Here is a 20,436-nt window from a genome sequence, read left to right as displayed (position 1 = left end):
AATGGATGAATAGCTGGATCAGGAGAGGGAAAAGAAAAGAGATTGGGAAGCAGATGTAGCTCAATCGATTGGGCTCCCATCTACCAGACGGGAGGCCTTGGTTTCACTTCCTGGGGTTTCCTTGTGAGGGCAAGATGGCCCATGCCAGCGGAGAGCTGACGTAGCAGGATGACGCAATAAAGGGAGAAATGTGGACACAGAGGCGTGCGCAGCAAGTGGACGCAGAGAGCAGACAGCAAGCAAGTGGCAAGGGGGGGTATAAAATAAAAATAAAATTCTAAAAAAAAAAAAAATGCAGCTCTGCCAACACAATGATTTTTCAAAAAAGAAAAGAGATTGGTTATCTGAGCTCTTAAAACAGTGACGGCAGTATCACTGTTTGGCACTTCTCAGTTAGCTCCCTCCCCTCTGAAGTCCTCCAAACTTACACTTCCAAGTTTGGGCCTGGCCTGCCTCGTTCACGTCACACCTTCCTGCCACTCAGAGCCACTTAGAAGTCAAGTGCGGCTCGGAGTCAAGCAGGAGTTCAACTTGATTTATTGATTGTTTTAAAGAGTAAACTGGAAAGCACAACTCAGAGACTTGTGTTTGCATGTGTGTTCTAATTCTGGAAACTTTGTTGTACCAAAGAGAAGAAAGCAAGATTTGCTTCCTGTTTTCCAAAGGAAAGAACCTAAATATGAGAGCAGAAGTCAGAGCCTATCCTAGCAGAGAACAAGGCATCTGTGAAGCTGCTGCTTCCTGATAGGAACTTATGAACACGCTATTTCAGTGAGAGAAAAGAAAAAACTTTGTCAAAGCTGCTTTCATTTTCATTGCTTCTGGGCCCAGGGAGTGGAGCCGCAATGGCCTGTGAGTAGCTCAGCTTTTCTGTTGTTTATGGCTGTGTGGGGGAGAGTAGAGCTCTGGGGAAAGGCCCATCGCACAAAATTGTTTCACTCTGGGGCTGGTGAGAAGTCTGGGGGGCTTGGGGGAGTCATGAAATGATCATGCTGACTTAGCTAGCAGGTAACATCTTCTGGAAAGAAAGGAAAATGCAGGAAATCTAGACCTATGGACTCAAACATTTCCTGGAATTTCAGGTTTCTCTTTTGCCTCAGACTAACCAAGAATTCTTACTTATCTTGTAAGTATTTTTTAAATGTTCGAATTCTGATCTCTCAGAGACTTGCCCACATAAGAGGCCAGGCATTAGTTCCTCTAATTTTCTGTTCTCTGCGTGACCTTTCATTTATAGCGGCGAGCTAACCAGCTGTATTCTGTGCCTTCAGCCACGGCGTACAGAGCTATTCTCACAAAAACAAAAATGTATTACCTTGAAGGCATAATACGTTTATATTTCACAGGCATTGACTATAATGTATTTTTAAGTTAGCCATTGATAAAAGTTACAGGAAGTGATGATGGGTGACATAAAATGGAACGTGGGAGTTCTCATTATGGTTCTCAGGGAAGTCACGTCGTTTCTTCCGCTCCTTGTACAAAAGGAGAGGGTTGAACGAGATGAGTTTCATTCTCAGTGGGGTCCTTGGGCCAGCAGCTTTGGCATCATCTACGAGACTGAGAGAAATGAAAATTCTTGGGCCCCAGCCTGACATAACAAATCAGAATTTCTGGGAGTGGGGCATAAGAACCTCAGCTTAGCAAGCTTTCCAGGTGATTCTTACACACGCTGAAATCTGAGAACTGCCGGCCTAGAGCTGGTCCTGCCCACCTCTGAGATCCTGTGATTCCCCCAGCTCACAGGCCAGCGGAAGAGGACCCAGTCAACATGGTGAAGCTGATGGCCAGGAACGTGCTCGACGGCATTTTTGATGACTTCATGGGAAAGAATGTGTTAAATGGAGAAGAGTTACGCAAAATCGGGCAAGACATGAACTTCATCAAAAACAAGACTGAAAATCTGGTTGAGAATATCACCGAAAAAACACAAAAGGCTGGCAAAATACTTGCAAACTGCTTCTTCAAGCCCCCAAAACACCAGAGTTTAAGTGAGTAGCTTGGGCCAAAGGGCTGGGCACCTTCTCTGTGGTCTCTGTGCAGTTCCTGTCTTCTTTTTAAAAATATATATATACATTTTTTTATTTTTAAAAAAACTTTAGATTACATAAATGTTACTTAAAAATATGAGATTCCCATATCCCCATACACCTTATTCCCCTCTCTCCTATTCCCCATTAACAACAGCTTTCACTATTGTGGTATACTTTTTTACAATTGTTGAACAGATATTGAAGAATTGCTACCGACCATGGTCTATAGTCTGCACTTTGCACTGCATAATTTTATAGATTTTGACAAAATGTATATTGACCTCTATCTGTCATTGCAATGTCATGCAGGACAATCCCAATGTCCCCAAAATGTCCCCATGTTATACCTATTCTTCCCTTTTCCTCCGCTCAGAACCTCTGGTGACCACTGTCTCTATATCAATGATACAAGTTCTTCTATTGCTAGAATAATAATAAGTCTATTTTAGTCCATATTTGCCTTTATGGTTATTTTTTCCTCAATCTTGAGTATTTGGGGATGGTTATGCAAACAATTCTGTTTCTGATTGAGATGGGGCTTAGATCCCATAGGGCAGATGAGTAGAACAGTCTTGCTTGCAGTTTTTGATACTCTGTTTTTTGGGGCAGGCATTGTCCATCATCATCCTTTTGTTAGTTGTCCCAGGTGAGTACAATGAACTGGAGAACAGATGTGGCAACTCTGCTGAGATTCAGGGCTCAACCACCATATGAACAGACCAAAGAATTAAGTCTCTAGGATGTATATTTAACAAATATAGTGGTAACTTCTTTATTTCTCTCTTTTGCAAGTGAAGAATAAACTATCCACCGATTCAGGACAATGCTTGTCTATCCTATTTAATCTTGTAATATTATGACCTTTTCCGCATTCTAGCATTTCTGATCACATTGTGATGCTGCACATTTTCTTTTTTCATTAGCAATTATCATACTCAATCACTCAGTAAAATTGACCTATTCATTATGTGTTCATCTAATTATGTCTCCCCCTGCTATAATGTAAGTTCCATGAGGAAAGGGTTTGTTGGCTTTGTTCAGGAATTCATCCTGAACTCCACGAAGTGGCTCTTGGCACAGAATAGGTACTCAGTAAATATTTGTTATGAGCGAAATATTGCAGGAGTTGTATTGAATTCGATGACAGCCTTTAGCTAGTCTGTGTTCCTCTGGCTGCTAAAGTCATTCTAAGATGTAGAATATCCAGTAGGGAAAAATCTACCACCTTTTGCTGAGCTGTGGCCTTAGGGATAAGTGTAGGGGAGCCTAGATGTCTGCTGGTTAAGGGAGGACAAGGGAATTTGAGAGTAATTGGAGCACAAATGTTTCTTTTTCTCCAAGGCACTGGTCAGTACACTTTTGTGTTAAGTCCAGAGAGTAAATACTTGAGGCTTTGCAGGCCATGTCGTCTCTGTCACCACGACTGAGAGCTGCCATTTTATAGTGAAAGCTGCCATGCACAACTTGTAATCTGATGCTCTTTGTTTCATGGAAACCTTGATGACTCCTTCACTTGGCAGAAGGTTATGGTCCTCTAAATCCAACTGGGAGCTTAAAGAATGGGCCAAATCTGGATGATTCATAGCCCATTCCCCGGCTGACCATGGTTATTCATTTACTTGTCAGTGCTAGGGGCAATTTGAAGTATGAAGGTTCTGGGAACCTAGTTCTGCTAACAAATCTGTTTTATATGTTATTTCAGAATCTCAACCTGAAAGTGAAGATGAGGAATCTGAGAGCTCTACGTCATCTTCCTCTACTACAGGTGACTGCCAACCAAACCCCAGATGGTAGTGATACCTTTAGATCTCTGGTGTTGTTAAGAGGTATCCTGAGTAAGACATAGGACCCCTGTGTTCTCAGTCAACTCTGGTCTTTGGAAATGGCCTTCAGAGTAGGACCTTAATCCTTAAACTTTATTTCATTCCTCCTCAGAATCCTCCTCAGAAGATGAAAGTGAAGACAGTGAACGTGAGGAAGAAGCTGCGTCAGCCCAGGCACTGGCTCTCCCTTCCTCGGGTAACTGTCCTAAAACCATCTAGTCCCTGGGAATCCTCAGGCATCACCTGGGGGGAGGAGCTGTGCAGGGGATCTGTGTTTTGGTGGAAAGAACACTGGATTGAGAATCAGGACTGGGCTCTCCCTTACCTCTACCTCTAAAAAAGTATCTGAAGTGTAAAGTTAGCACCTACATCCTTGCCCTTCAACACGCCTCAGAATCCTGGGAGAAAAAAAAAAAAGTGAAGATGATGAAACTGAGGAGAATCCTGGATTGGCCCAGGAATTGGTTCAACCTCTGATGTAACATTCACTCATGTGCACGTGAGGACATTATTTGAGCTAAGGCAGATAAAGAGTGACCCTATGGTATGGTCAAAAGAGAAAAAGAATGAAAGCCAAGAAATGGAGACACTGCACTCATCACTGTCACTGACTAGCCATGTACTCTGGCATAAATCTCCCCACCTTTCTGAAACTCTTATTTTTAAGTGGGATTAATGCCTTTAAGAGGATTCATAAAAACACCCACGATATAAGAAACTACAAAGTGTACAAAACTGAATAAGGATGTGGTTAGGAAACCATATGAAAAAAAAGGGGAGTGAAACTCAGTACGAGTCACACATATTATGTGGGCACTAAAGAAACTGAAGAATTCTTATGTCACATGATTAATAGCATTTAGAAAGGGGGATAAATTAAGGTAGATTATGCTGTATTTAAGTACCATAATTTCTGAAGTTATGGCAAACTTATAAAGGAATTAAAAACCTAATTTTGGTTCACTATTGTATTCACTCAGCATATATCAATTGAAAACATATTGAATGCTGTTCTAGTTGATGGCAAGTTTTAATGGAGCTGAATTTAGAGAAGATGATGCAGCAATGTGATTTTATTTAAATAGACTATGAAAAATATCAAGTTGCATCAATAACTTAATAAAAATAGTTTTCAAAGCCTGCACTTTGGAGAAAATGGACTCTTGATCTTAAGGCCAGCATTAAGATAGACTGAAGCAGCATAGTGCCAAGTGACAGGGGGAAAAAATCAGTATTTACAGAAGGATGGCACCATAAACATTGAATAATGTTTGATCTTATTTACTGGTGGACTGAAAGTCCTTAGCCGGAAGCAGTAGAGAAAAATGTACCATCATCATAATATTATTTTTAAAAAACCAAGGAGCTCTGTAATAAGATAATCTTTAAAACACCATGGTAAGAACCACTGAAAAGTCAATTTTCACTGGGGAAAATGTGGCATTTAGTGTGTAAACATGTGAGCTGCATAACAATTAAATTCACTGTACCACTTAATTACAGAAGATCAGCACCATCTTTTGTGATATATTATTTTTCATAACAAGTTAAACACACTCCTTCCCATGTATGATTTCAAATATAAAACAGATTTTTATTTTGATACAGAATATCTGCTTATGAATTTTAAGATCCATATACAATGAAAGTCCTAACTCCCTCATCAGTCAAGTATATTTATATACTTTTTTAATGCAATGGCTTTATTCAGACTTCAGTTCATTTTCTGAACTGACTATGTCAGTTTTTCAAACTTTAAAATAATGTCATTCAATTATGATAAAATAAATTTTTGGGAAAATTCAGAAATGTAGCAACATTTAATGTATGTGACCGTGAAAAATATTGGTACGGAGGTGCCAAATGACTTAGCACTTTTTTTCAGCATACAAAATAGATACAGATTATATTTTCATAGGGTTTCCAGTATAGTCAGAGTAAATATAGAAAAATATATAAAAATAAATAGTATAATTTCAGAGAATGTACAAGAGAAAAGAGGATTAGGACCTAGAGAGAGATGGAAGGGGAAGATGAGGAGATGGTGTGTGGGCCAGGGCAGTCAGTTACTACCTATGCTGAGAAGATCCTTGAGTCCACAGCTGAAGAGTGGGAAGAGAGCCATGTCATGTTTTAAGGCAAAAACATTCTACGGAAAGGGAAGAGCAAGAGCAAGGACCCTGAGACAGGAATGGGGTTGTTTTTGAAGAGGACCATAGAGATGCCAAAATGGCTGGAGAGTAAGAAATTAGAAGGATTCATGGTAGGGGGAGCTATCAGGGAATCAGAAAGGGACTATATCTCATAGGACCTTTTAGCCAATGTAAAATAATATGGATTTTATTTGCAATAGTAAGCTTTTGGAAATGTTTAAGCAAAGGAGCAATAGATAGACATGAATGGCATAGGAAAAACTAATTGGAGACTCTTGAAATAAGTTATTTAAGAGATAATGTTTTTTTTTTTTTTTTTTTAAAAAACAAACTATGGCTATAGCAAAGGAGACAATGAAAAGTAGTTATATTTGGGATCATTTCAACAGAAACTTACTGATGGTTGGATGTGGGAAGTGAAAGAGAAGAATGAATCAATGATAAATTCTAGTTCTTTGACCTGGCAACTGGGTGAATAGTGGTACAACTGACTGAGATGAAAGAAAATTTGTAATGGGCAGGAGGAATAGATTAATGGTATTGGGCAAATTTCAAAGTATCCTTTTTGTACACATTAAGTTCAAGACATCCAAGGGTAGATGTTGTATAAGTGATTGAATGTTCAAGTGAGGAGTTCACATAGAAAGATCAGGGCTAAAACTAAATCTTGGGTTTCATCAGCCTGTAGATAAAATTTAAGATGATAGGACTGGAAAAGACTACCTGGTAAGAGATTGTTGATAGAGAATAAAAGAGGGCCAAGTACAGAGCAAATCAACTTTCAGAAGTATGACAGAAAAGAAATAGCCAGCAAAGAAGAGAGACCAATGATTCTGGAGGAAAATATAGAAAATATAGAAAATGTAGTATCACAAAAGAAGAGAGAAAATTTTTAAAGAAAGAAGGTGTATTCAGTTTTGTCAAATGCTGAGAAAGCAGCAAAGAATTAGTGGTGATCGCCTTGATAACAAGTATATTTCATTTAGGTGGTGAGAATAAAAATCAGATTGGATTGCATACATGAAAAAATAAGGGGTAAAAAAAATGGAAATATTGAAAAGAAATAATAATGCCTTTAAGAGATTGTGTTGAGAAGTGAAATAGAGAAATTGGACAATAGTTGGAGAAGAAACCGGGTCAAGGGAAAGCTTTCAAAAGATGCTTTATATTAAGGCATGCTAATATGCTAATGTGGATAATATATTAGGGAGAGAAGGAAAAATTGATGATGCAGGATACAGGACTAGGTAAATGTCAGAGTGAAGTCTTTGTGAGTAAAAGAGGATGGAATTCACATCATATATAGAGGTGTTGGCCTTAGATAGGAGGAAGACCATATATTTTATTGTAGTAGAGGGAAAGTTAGTTAGAGATGTATGTGAATTGATAGATTTGATGATTAAAAAGATGAAATAATTCTTAATACAGACATACCACAGAGATATCGCAGGTCCCTTTCCAGACCACCGCAATAAAGTGGATATTACAATAATGTGAGTCACATGAATTTTATTACTTCCCAGTGCATATAAAGTTATAGTTACATGATTTGTGAATGTTCTTAATGGTGTCTAGAATGGAAAATCTTTTCCAGAATGTTTTCAATATTGACTTTGCCCAGATCTATCAGAAGACCGACTATCTATGGCAGTTTTAGCCTTACATAATGTATTTCTTAAATAATAAGTCTTGAAAGTCTAAATGACTCCTTGATCCATGGGCTACAGAATGGATGTTGTACTAGCAGTCATGAAAACAAGACTTGTCTCGTTGCTCATCCCCATCATTGCTCTTGGGTGACCAGGTGCATTGTCAATGAGCAGTAATATTCTGAAAGGAATCTAGATTTGGTTAACTTGCTGCTTTACCTTGTACTTTTATGTTCTGGAGATGGCTTTTTTCCTTCAACTTCATGAACCAACCTCTACTAGTTTCCAAGTTGACTTTTGCAGCTTCCTCACCTTTCTCAGCCTTTAAAGAATTGAAGAGAGTCAGGACCTTGCTCAGGACTAGGCTTCAGCTGAAGGGATTGTTGTGGCTCGCTTGACCTATTCAGACCGCTAAAGCTGTCTCCATATCAGCATTAAGGCTGTTTCACTTTCTCATCATTGTGTGTTCTCTAGAATAGCACTCTTAATTACCTTCAAGAACTTTTCCTTTGCATTCACAACTTGGTTAACTAGAATAAGAGACTTAGCTTTTGCTGCCTATGTCATCAGCTGTGGACATGCCTTCCTCACTTAGTCTAATTAATTCTAGTTTTTTATTTAAAGTGACAGATGTGCAACTCTTCCATTCACTTATACATTTAGAGGTCATTGTAGGGCTATTAATTGACTTCATTTCAATATTATTTGAAAGGAAATGACTAGAGAGGCCCAAGTAGAGGGAGAGAGATGGGACTGGTCAGTGGAGCACTCAGAACAAATGCAATATTTATTAAATTTGCCATCTTATATTGGCATGGTTAATGGTGCCCCAAAACAATTAGAGATGTAACATCAAAGTTCACTGATCACAGATCACACCATAACAGGTATAATAGTAATGAAAATGTTTGAAATATTGAATTACCAAAATGTAGCACAGAGACACAAAGTGAGGACATGCTGTTGGAAAAATGCTGCCCATAGACTTGCTGGAGGCAGGGTAGCCACAGACCTTCAATTTGTAAAAAAATGCTAAGTACAATAAAATGAGATATGACTATATTGGAAGGAAGTGAAACTTGTTGTCCTAAGGGAAAATAATGAACCCAGAGGATACCTGTAGCTATTTTAAAAGATTTGAAGGTATGCATTCATAAATTAGCATTTATAAAGTTTTGATCTATTCCAGATATCATGCTAGACACTGGTAAGATGAAAGGCATAGTTCTAAGTAAGTTAGTGTCCAGCTGGGAGACACAAACACAATTAACATACAATAAAATAGTTCTTTTTTATGGAGCATTTACATAAAAATGGGAACACAGAGAAAGACATACTAGCTCTTTTATGAGGAACACACTTTATGATACTCAGAACAGCCTAAAATGCCTTAAAATGCTATAAGTTCTCTATCTTTGGCAGTATTTCAGAGAAGAGTAATAATAGAGAAGGAATATTGTAAATGGAGTTCAAATATTTGAGGAAGGATTTGACTAAGCTAAATGAACATCTTACCTTCTGTGTTTATGTGACTCTAATGTGTTGGATGTGGAAGATTAGTCAATATTGTGACCACTAAAAACCACAGGAATTTTTAGCAGAGTTAGGAAGAAGCAGAAGGAGAAATGGGGAATACTTAAGATTTTTGTTTTAGTCATGTTAAATATGAAATGATGGGGAGTTGAACATAGGACTCTGAGGACAATCTCTTTTTCCAAAACAGCTCCCCCATTTTCTATTTTCTACTGTATCTATATTTGTTTGTCTTATATTAAGCTTTTCTATAGAACGGCAGTAAACATTTCCCAAGAATGAGAGCATAGCCAAAAGATCTGCTTGATTGCATGCAGTGGATGTTATTGCTTAAGGAATTATTTTTCTTTTGCAGCTCCTCTGCAAACCCTGGCTGCCAAAAGCAGTGATAAATTGAAGCTCTGTCCTCCTGATCGTTATCGTAAACTGAAGATAAAAAAGGCAAAAGAGGTGATACATTTTGGAATAGGGAGACGCAAGATTACCCATTCAAGCAAGAGACTAGGGACTCAATGGAAAATTTTAGTTCTTGTCACGGATGCCTTAAGATCAGGCCAAAGTCATAGGATGTTATATAATCAAATTTTCCTCATGTTAGATTCACTGTGTCTTCCAACCCATCCTAGAACACCCCCTAAACAACTCTCTACCATCCAACACAAGCCAAATTCTAGGATAAATTACTCAGACCTAGGCCATGTTTTCAATCTGGGGTTCTTTCTTTTGCCTCATGAGTACAAATTTCCATTCCCATAGATTTCTAGTTGTCCACTCCGTAGCTATAAGAGCCTGTTTTGTATGGACTTTGAAGGCAAAAAGGAGGAGCCCTGGGGCAACTTACTCTGTATCTGTCAATTACAGATATATCCAGTGATGGAGAAGGAGGGCCGAACTCGCCTGGCCCTCATCATTTGCAACAAAGAATTTGACTATCTATCTAAACGACATGGGGCTGAAATTGACATTTTTGGAATGAAAGACCTACTTGAAAACCTTGGATACTCAGTGGTTGTAAAAGAGAATCTCACAGCTCAGGTAACAGCCCCTGAGAGCAGGACAAGTGTCCTTCCCTCTTAAACAGTTTTGAGCCTCTTCTTTTGGAAGCTGAAAGAACAAAATGTATTATATAGTACAGGAATTATATTTCTCCAGAATAGGATGTTGCCTCTTAGTATCATAACAGATATATAGAGCAGTTCTATGCACAGTATTTCACTAAAAGCTAAAAATGTTGGGTCTTTCCGAAATTCTCAATCTGGAAGGTATCTAATACTTGATGGTCTGAGTGAGACAAAAACTTATGACCCTGACATTGCCTGATACCTACAAAATGAACTCATGATATTTTTATAATTTCAATATCTTGTGTATAAAATGTAAAGCCAGATGTGTAATAATTAAAAAATTGCATGCACATATACATATAAAGAAAAGGCTGTGATTCTGAATTTGTCAAAAAACATATAAGGGAAACTAGATATGATTAAATGCTGATTTCTCATCAGTGAGAAGGCAGTGGTATAACATAGTTAAGGTGCTGAAAGAAAAAAAATGACCAGCCAAGAATTCTGTATCTATCAAAATTGTTATTCAAAAATGAGGGAGACTTCAAAATATTCACAGATAAATAGAAATTGAGAGAATTTGTCAACAAAAGTCCTGCCCTTCCAGAAATACTGAAAGGAATCCTGCAGGTTGAAAGGAAAAAAAAAAGAGAGGAGTTGGAGGAGAGTGTAGAAAGGAAGATTATTCATAAGAGTAACTAAAGGGATTAAAAAAAAAGAAATAAAAACAAAATGACATATATAAGCCTAAAGGAAAAAATGGGTAAAGGAAGTATTGCCCTTATAGTAATAACGTTGAATGTGAATGCATTAAACTCTCCAATCAAAAGACACAGATTGGCAGAATTGATAAGGAAATATGACCCATCTATATGCTGTCTATAAGAAACTCACCTTAGACCACAAACAGTTTGCAAGTGAAAGGTTTGAAAACAATTTTACATGCAAACAGAAACCAAAAAAGGTCAGGAGGCAGGATTAGCTGTACTGCTATCAGACAAACTAGACTTTAAATGAATTTGCCAAAGACACCTTGTGTGACTTTACACAAGCTGTTTTGGACTTCATTTTCTTCAGTTGCATGGTAAAAGAATTTGATTAGCTTTTCTTTCTTTTCTTTTTTTTTTTTTTCAGTAGAACTCTCTCTTTTACTTTAATGAAAATTTACATGGATCCCAATATGTAAATCAGATGATGAAAGTAAAGCTGCCCTTACATCTCAGGGACTCCACATTCTACTTCATCTCCCAGAAGCCTCTGAAATATAAGGTTCTGTGAAAACTATTAGACTGGATGATATATATAAAAGCCCTTCCAGCTTTGATACTCTATAAATTTAAATTTTCATTTTTTATGTCAGAGCATTAATTCTAGTTCAGTCCAAATCACCTGGCTCATTAGTACCTGGTCCTTTTTGTGAGTGTCATATATTATTTGGGTATAAACTATGAAAGGTAACTCTAGATGCTTCTAGGAAATGGAAACTGAGCTAAGGCAGTTTGCTGCACGCCCTGAGCACCGATTCTCAGACAGCACATTCCTGGTGTTTATGTCACATGGAATCCTCGACGGAATCTGTGGAAGGAAGCACAGAGATAAAGAGCCAGATATTCTGAATGATGATACCATCTTCCGAATTTTCAACAACTGTAACTGCCAGAACTTGAAAGACAAGCCCAAGATCATCATCACGCAGGCCTGCCGAGGCAGTAAGTCTTAGCTGGGGTACCCAAGGAGTGACTGTGCCCTGTTCCTTATTAGTATCTAGCCTTAATTTTCCTAGGGATGGGTGAGGGAACCAAGATTTTAGTTTTACTCTTAGGTCCCGTCAAGAAAGAAATTGTATTAAGGCTGTTGCATATTTTAGGAAACAATGCATAGTCTCATTAATGAGAAATGCCCTAATTATTTGGGACTATGCTATAAAATGGCTATCCTATGCTAAAGTGGATCCTGTATTGTTCCTTGCCTGTGCAGTAGCTTCCATTTTCTATAAATGCTATATTGAAAAGTTCTGAAATTAAGGTATAATGGTGACAGAGACAGATTGTGTGTGTGTGTGTGTGTGTGCTTTTATGTGAATATACAATCTTTCATAAGACATAGAAGACATGGTCAATAGGTGGATGTCTCTTCTAGAAGGTGCTGGGATTGTTTGGATGGCTGACATGGGAGAAGACTCTGCAGCTCTGTGTAGCCAGCTCACACACTGTTCCATGTCATATGATGCTGTTACAAAGGCCCATGTGGAGAAGGACTTCATTGCTTTCAAATCTTCGACCCCACGTAAGTGACTTCAGGAAGAGGGATTCCTAAATCTCCTAATCATTTCTAGATTAAAGTCTTGGCAATGTTCATATATTGTCAGTGATGAGGATAGTAATATTTCTTCTCTAATTAAGGTGGCGGAGAAATTTGAAATATTGAGGTTTCCATAGTTAGAATGATATAAATACTAATTTTGCCAGAATCTCTCACAACAAAGAGAAATTTGGTGAGATTTCAAATTTAAAACTGTCTAAGTGAATAAACAAAGGCTTCTTTTCTCTTATTTCCCTCCTTTTTCTCCTCCTCCTCCTGCCCCTCTCTTCACTCAACCCGTCCTCCTTCTCCTCTTCCTTCTTCTTCAGTATAGTTGGAATGTATCGACTTCTCATAATTTTGGTCCACCTGGCCATATACTAGCAATTTAACGAGCTAACCAGTGAAGTGGGAGTTCTTGCCCCACACATCCTAGTTAGTACCTGTTTCAGTTTGCTGAAGGGCTGCCAATGCAAAGTACCAGAAATGTGTTGGCCTTTAAAAAGGGTGTTTGTTTGGGGTAAAAGCTTACAGTTCCAACACCATGAAAAGTCTTAAACCAAGGCACCATCAGAGATGTTTTCTCACCAAAGTCAGCTACTGTTGATCATGCGTTTTGCCACATGGTGAAGCAAAATGGCTGCCAATCCCTGCTGAGGTTTCAGCCTTCCCCTCCATCCTTACTGTCTCCTCTTGAGCTGCTCTGTGGGCCCAGTGTCTTGGCGCTTTGTGCTTAAGCAGTCCTCTCTTACGGTAAGATCAAACAAGGCTGTTTCCTTTTGTTGTTTCTGTCTGAGTGAGACTCTCTGTGTTTCTGTTTATATCAGATCCAGCAAGAGGGCAGAGACTCAACCTGAGTCATGCCTCACTGATGTAGTCCAATCAAAAGTCCCAAAGCTGTCTTATCAAGTAATCTGATCAAAGACCCCTCACCTGAATTTAATCAATCAAAGGATGTCACACCCAGAGGAATATATTAATTTACAAACATAATATTTCTCTTTTGGGATTCGTAAAATAATTTCAAACTGCCACTGTACCTTTGGGTGTATCATGTGAATCCAATCTTGGGAAATTCATTAACATTTAAATACATGCCTTCCGGATAATATAACCAATAAATAACAATCTTTCTTTGACTGGAAAAAAAATAATTGAGGTAGAAATAGAGACTATTCTTGATTTTTCATGGCCAAACCTGCTTAAAATCTCTTTAAAGAGAACCATTTTACTGTTTTATCAATGACTTAGATAGCAAGGGCAATTTTATTTTAATTAATTAATTTATTTATTTATTATTTCTCTCCCCTTCCCCCCCACCCCAGGTGTCTGTTCTCTGTGTCCATTTGCTGCATGTTCTTTTTGTCCGCTTCTGTTGTTGTCAGTGGCATGGGAATCTATGTTTCTTTTTGTTGTGTCATCTTGTTGTGTCAGCTCTCCATGTGGGGGGCCATTCCTGGGCAGGCTGCACTTTCTTTCACCCTGGGCAGCTGTCCTTACGGGACATACTCCTTGCGCGTGGGGCTCTCCTACGCGGGGGACACCCCTGTGTGGCATGGCACTCCTTGCGCGCATCAGCACCGTGCATGGGCCAGCTCCACACGGGTCAAGGAGGCCCAGGGTTTGAACCGCGGACCTCCCATGTGGTAGACGGACGCCCTAACCACTGGGTCAAGTCCGCTTCCCAAGGGCAATTTTAGAAAACTTACTTTATCCTATTCATAGTTCTAAGTGCTCTGGTATAGTGATGCAACCTTGAATGTGCATAGTAATCACTTGCAGATTTGTTGAGATGCAGATTCTGATTCAGTAAATGTTGGGGTGGGACTGAGATTCTGCATTTCTAAAAAACTTCTTAGTGAGGACAGCGCTGCTGGCCATGGCCACGTTGCAGTAGGGAAGGACTAGGGGAGCCTCTGAGACCATCCTGGGGAATAAGAAAAGGGACTGCACTCTAGTTCCCTTCTTCCCCCATGTTCCCCAGATCATACCCTGCCTGCAACTAGAATAGCTCCATTTCTATTTATTTTGTATATTTTTTATAAATATATTTTTTAAGTTTGATCAATAAACTTAGTAAGAATTTATTAGGAGTTTTAATATGATTTTATTGGAAGAAGAGTTCTATACTTTTAGCTGTTAAAGGACACTACAAAGCCATATAATTCTTGGTGAGTACTCTGAAAGATTGTTTTATTTAATTGAGGAAGTGAGGTCTAAAATGCAAAATTCTTGCATTCATTTACTGTATATGTAATTCTCCAGTGCCCATTATTATGCTAGGACTGGGATAGGTACAAGGTATCTTAGAACTGATTTAAAAGGCAGACATGGTTACTGAACCTTATGTAAGTTATAGTCAGGTGCAGGGAGACTGAACTAAATTGGGAGAAAGAAACTCCACAATGTCACAGAAATAATAATGATTGCCAACTGTAACAAGTGAAGTGCTTTAAAGAAAAATTTGTGGTGATATTTGAAAGATGAAGGAGTTAACCAAGTCAATGGTAATTGAGGAACGTTCCAGATGGAAAAAGCAGTGTGCATGGAGGACCCGAGACATAAAAGTTTGGAAAGAAGGGTCAGTATGGCTGGAATGCAGAGTCAGGGGAGACAGTTAGGAGAGAGGTCAGAGAAGGAAGTAGGGGTTGGCTAACTCAAGCCCTAAAATGATCCAATATACTAAGAGGGATAGGAAAATTGGGGGGGGGGGATTTAAACAATAAAGGTATAATGTTTTCATTGTTAATGATCATTCTGGGGGAGGCCATGGCAAATACCATTGGTTGGTTTAAACAATGGGAATTGTTGCCTCACCATTTCAAAGCATAGAACCCCAAAATCAAAGTATCGGCAAGGCAAGGCTTTCTCCCCAAAGTGTGTACCATTCAGTGCTGGTTTGCCACGATCCGTGGGATTCCTTGGCTTGCATTTCTACCTTCCTTCACATGGTTATCTCTTCTTGTGTCTGCTCTTGTTTCCATAGACTTCTAGCTTCTTCCTGTTTGGCCTTCTCTGACTTACCACATTTGCCTTTCTTCTGCTTATAAAGGACTACAGTAATCCAGATTAAGGCCGATCTTGATTCAGTTGGGCCACAATTTAACTGAAATAACATCTTCAGAAGATCCTATATACACAAGCAATACAAATTAAGACTAAGATCAGGAACATTTCTTCCTTGGGTTACACAATTCACCCTGGAGAATGAATTAGAGAGGAGCAAGAATAGATAAGGAAGATAGGATAAAATGCTATGGCAACATTACAGGCCATAAGTGATGATGACAGAGTTGGGATGGAGTGAGTTGTTTGATCCAAGAAATAGTATATCAAATTATTACATCCTGGTGGTTTAGTGGATATGGAATTTGGAGAAGAAGGGATGATACAGTTACTCAAGTGAGCAAGTGAAAAATTGTTGTATATGCATTAAAATGAAAAGCATTAAAAGAAAGTTTGAGATGCCTTTGGGATATTTCAAGATGAAATGAAGGGTAGAAAGTTGCACAGTTGCATATTTCAGAGAAGAGATCTGTATTACAGATAGAATATTGGAAGACACTGGTCTAAAGGTTATTTTTAATGTCTTAAAAATAGATGAAACTGTTTAACAGAAAAAAGAATGAGAACAGTTCCTAGACTTGAGGCTTGAAGAACTTTAAAGTTTAAAGGTCAGCAAGAGAAGGATTAGCCAGCAAGCTAGATTCAGAAGGCACGGACAGAGGGCAAGAAGGAAATCAAGAAGTATGTGTTGTCAAAATTTCCAATGAGAATGAAAGGTCAGATAATGGTGGGAACTGAGAGATGCCCACTGGATATAGCGACATGGAAGGCATGGCTGACCTTGAGGAAAGACATTTGGTGAGTTGGGGTGTGAGGCATGTGAGACAGACAAAAAGGGAGGAGGAGTGAACAGGATCAAAGGAAATGGAGACATTGAATATTGACGAATTCAAAAGGTTTGACTATAAAAAGGAAGGAGAATTAGGATGCCAATAGTAGCAGTTTGATATAATTGATAAATTCCAAAAAGAAATATTGGATTATGCTTATAATCTGATCTGTACCTGGGTATGATTGAGTTATGAGTAGGGCGTTGCATCCCTACCCCTTCCTGGGTGGGAACTCACTCACAGTTAAAAGGCGTGGCAAAGAACAGAGTTGAAGGCTTTTAATGTTGGAGTTTTGATTGGGAGTTTGATGCTGAAACCTTAAGCTGGAGCCCTGTGAAGTAAACTCACAGAGGGAAGAGAAGCCAGCTCCAGGAAGGAAGGATCCTTGAAGCCAGAGTAAAGTAAGCCCCAGGAACATAGGAACCCAGGAAGCCTGAACCCTTGTAGTTATCAGCAATCATCTTGCTCCAAATAGACTTTGGTGAGGGAAGTAACTTATGCTTTATGACCTGGTATCTGTCAGCTCCCACTCCAAATAAATACCCTTTATAAAAACCAACCAATTTCTGGTATTTTGCATCAGCACCCCTTTGGCTGACTAATACACTAACTGAAGCTAAAATGGTAGGTAAGGGGAATTATCTTTGTTTTTCACAAAGGGAGAGACTTGATGACATTTAATGGCAAAAATACCACTTGTAAATGGTAAAAAATAGTAGCCATTCAAAGGATTTTCAATCAAAGTTATAGTAACTACAAAAGATTATAGTGTGAAACAAGTGTGAATGAGGAGGAGTCCCAGAGTCAAGGAACATCAAGGCTTGGGCTCTTTTCTCTATTGTGTGCTGAAAGGACCTATAATCTTTTCCATTACTTGCAATTGGAGGGGTCAGAACTTTGACCTTGCTCCTCAGACAGTAAAGGAGATTTTTCATTGATTACCCAAGATGATTTTCTCTGGGCCTGCTGTTGAAACCTGAGGTCAGGTTTGACCTGTCTTTTTCAAAGCACCAGAATCAGACTTTGTCCCAAAGCTATGCTCTAGGAGTCTTCTACACGTCTACAAAGACCACATCCCTGAATAATTTATTGCTTTTATTTGCAGATAATATTTCTTGGAGACTTCACACAGATGGCTCTCTCTTTATTTCACGACTTATACATTGCTTCAAAGAGTACTCTTGGTGTTGCCATTTGGAAGAAGTCTTTCGAAAGGTAAGGTTCTTTTACTCTGTCCAATTTTATACCCCCGAAAACTTTTTAGGAATCTTAAAGCCCTCAAGTCATCATGATGCTCATTCCTAGATTCTGCCTTTTTAAAAAGAGGAAGCATTCTAAAAGATACCCTAGAACCAGTGTGTGTCTTCCCAGTAACCTCTGATTCTGGTAGCTGCTTATTCAGAGACTGCTGTTTAGGGTACTCATTTATTAGTTTATGCATCCAAAGAAAAGCTAAAAGTTTCTTATGTTTATACTAACCCGACCACAGCCTTAACACATACCATGCATTCCTCATTTAGAGGAGTCCAGATTTTTCTTTTAGAAGATCTTTCAAGTCTTTCTTTACTACTCTAGGTTCAAAATTCATTTGAAACCCCAAGTGAACTGATGCAGTTGCCTACTATTGAAAGACAATCCATGACAAGATATTTCTACCTCTTCCCTGGGAATTAAAGCTCATAAGAGACATCTCAGGTAACTGAATCCAAAATATTAATTTGGGGTCTCCCTGCTCAGAGTCTGTACACAAAGTCTGATAGCCTGGAGAACAATGAGTATGTCAGCTGCCCAATAGTTACTGAAGCTGGTATGATAATTAGTCTCAATTGCCCATTTTGAGACCCTGGCTTTACTTGACTTCTGATAGAGTATAATGGTTGCATACAAAGTGGTAAGTCCAATGGTGGCTAGCTAGAAATCCCTTCGGATCTAATTTCCTTTAAAGACCTTCTCAATGAGTAGAAAATATTTGGTTCTGATGATTGCACAAAAATCTGATAACCTACAATATTTAAAAATGTTCTGCACAGCTGGTATTTGGCCTCCTCACCAAAAAGATAGTTTTGCTGAATTACATATGTCCTCCTTCTGATGAAGCCTGCAGACTGTCAACTGACTAACAGATGGTTCTAAGCCAAGGTCTTTTTGTGGAGGTATTTCTCACAGTAGAGATTAGTTTTTCTTATATTTTTCCTGTAATAGCCTAATAATTCATGTTATTTTCTCTCTACTTTTCAGGAAAATGGAGACATTAGGGTCTGTATAAATCTACTGTTTGTATGCGGTCACTTTTCAATCTGGGGTATTTTATACCTAGCTTCCCAAATGCCCATCCTCCAAAAATAACTTTCTCATATGTATATTCCATTTTGTGCTTTTCTTTTTCTTTTATTGTTTTATCATAATGATTATTAATGACAATAAAACATATACTAAGTGAAATTTTTGATTGTACAACATGCTATCTTAAATTTTAACCTGCTTTTAGATATTGTTTTAGATATTTTTTTCTACATAGTGTGATTAATGTATTTGTCTATATATCAGATTTTCCTCAGAATGTATTTTTACAGGTGGAATTACTTGATCCAAGAATAATACTTTCACAACTTTTGAAAAATTATTGTCAAATTTTATGCATATGAGACATCTAAGATAATGACTGATGGGCTAAGTAATGTCTTTTTAAAATGGTTAATAATTTAATAGATGGAACATTGTCAATTTCATTTGCATATCTTTTGCTACTTTATCATTGAACTTTTCATCATCTTTAGTAATTAATACTTTTTTTGTGTGAGTTATTAACCCATACTATTTTTTTATTAAAAAAATTTTTTTTGCATATGTTTCTCTCATCCACTTGTGTAAGTCTTCTAGCTCATGGTCATATGTCAGCAAACATTTTTTACTTAGCTGTTTGATATTTAATTTTGTGTATGTGATGTGACATGTAGATGACATTCACATTTTCAGGAATGAAATTCATTTGTATTTCCTTCTGTTTTTGCTTTTATTTTATTTTTTTAAACTTAAATAGTGTACTACTCTACCTGTGGTGGTTTATTTCATGTGTCAACTTGACTAGGTTATGGTGTCCAGTTGTTAGGTCAAGAAAGCGTTTTCCTGATTGTAAGAGTATTTCATAAATGGATTTAAAATACTAATCAGTCGATTGCGTCTATGGCTGATTATACCTACAATCAACCAAGGAGTTTGTTTTGAGCAATGACAGAAATCTCCTCATCCAATACATGAAGATCTTAAAATGAGAACAGAACATTACAGCAGTCAGAAATATGTATTTCTATGTCTACTTCAGTCAGCCAGCTTCTCCTAGGAAATTCAATTTCACCTTCATCAAGTATCCAGCTTGTGGCCTGCACTATGGAATTTGGACTTGCCAATCCCCATGGTTGTGTGAGCAGGTTTGTTAAAACAAATCTCTTATATTTACATGTATATGTATATGTATATGTATATGTATATGTATATGCATATGTATATGTATATGTATATGTGAGGCAGGTTAGTATAGGGAAAGGGAAGACTTGGGTCACAGCTAAAGACCTCGCAGAAAACATGTGCAGCAAACCACCTGGCCATGAGACCCCTCTGGAAGCCTCCTGAGGGGAAGGCTGCCAGAAAGATTCCATGAGACCCTGGCCATGAGATCCCATTTGGAATTCTTTCTGGGATTAAGGAGAAACCCCGGATAACACCAAAGAGACCTCCTTAATTGGCCCCTCAGAGCTAACAGTCAGGGACCACAAGGCAATCAATCAGAACAGCAAATAGCTCGGACCCCTCCCCAGCACATGATGGGGGAGGAGTGAAGCTCTAAAAGGCCTGACCTAGGACCCTAAGCACGTGCGCCCTGTAGCACACCCACAGTCTATGTCCCAGACTGTGTACTTTTCTTGTTTCCTAATAAACTCTTCACTCCCTTGCCTACCCTATGGTGTGTTCTTAAATTCTTTTATG

At 38.4% G+C, this 20,436-nt stretch overlaps 1 protein-coding gene across 1 annotated transcript; it reads left to right on the top strand.

Moving 5' to 3' along the window:
* The first annotated feature begins 482 nt into the window (after window positions 1-482).
* On the top strand, window positions 483-20,406 carry LOC101417090 (caspase-12-like). Its single transcript, XM_004453277.5, has 11 exons — window positions 483-852; window positions 1,740-1,991; window positions 3,736-3,798; window positions 3,969-4,052; window positions 9,547-9,641; window positions 10,053-10,226; window positions 11,730-11,964; window positions 12,395-12,541; window positions 17,558-17,667; window positions 18,028-18,147; window positions 18,691-20,406. Exons 1-10 carry the CDS (start codon window positions 846-848, stop codon window positions 18,124-18,126), a joined length of 1,266 nt encoding a protein of 421 aa, XP_004453334.1. The 5' UTR covers window positions 483-845; the 3' UTR covers window positions 18,127-18,147; window positions 18,691-20,406.
* The last annotated feature ends 30 nt before the right edge of the window (window positions 20,407-20,436 follow it).

The sequence above is a fragment of the Dasypus novemcinctus genome, chromosome 27, assembly GCF_030445035.2.
Source record: "Dasypus novemcinctus isolate mDasNov1 chromosome 27, mDasNov1.1.hap2, whole genome shotgun sequence".
NCBI classification, from domain to species: domain Eukaryota; kingdom Metazoa; phylum Chordata; class Mammalia; order Cingulata; family Dasypodidae; genus Dasypus; species Dasypus novemcinctus.
Note: the sequence above shows the minus strand (reverse complement) of the source record. Positions and strands in the feature narration are given on the sequence as shown.

What these genes read in the sequence shown, in the direction of transcription:
- LOC101417090 (XM_004453277.5), top strand. An exon ending in TTTCAAATCTTCGACCCCAC is followed by an intron (nt 12,542 to 17,557) that starts GTAAGTGACTTC and finishes TTTTATTTGCAG; the next exon opens with ATAATATTTCTTGGAGACTT. An exon ending in TGGAAGAAGTCTTTCGAAAG is followed by an intron (nt 17,668 to 18,027) that starts GTAAGGTTCTTT and finishes TTACTACTCTAG; the next exon opens with GTTCAAAATTCATTTGAAAC.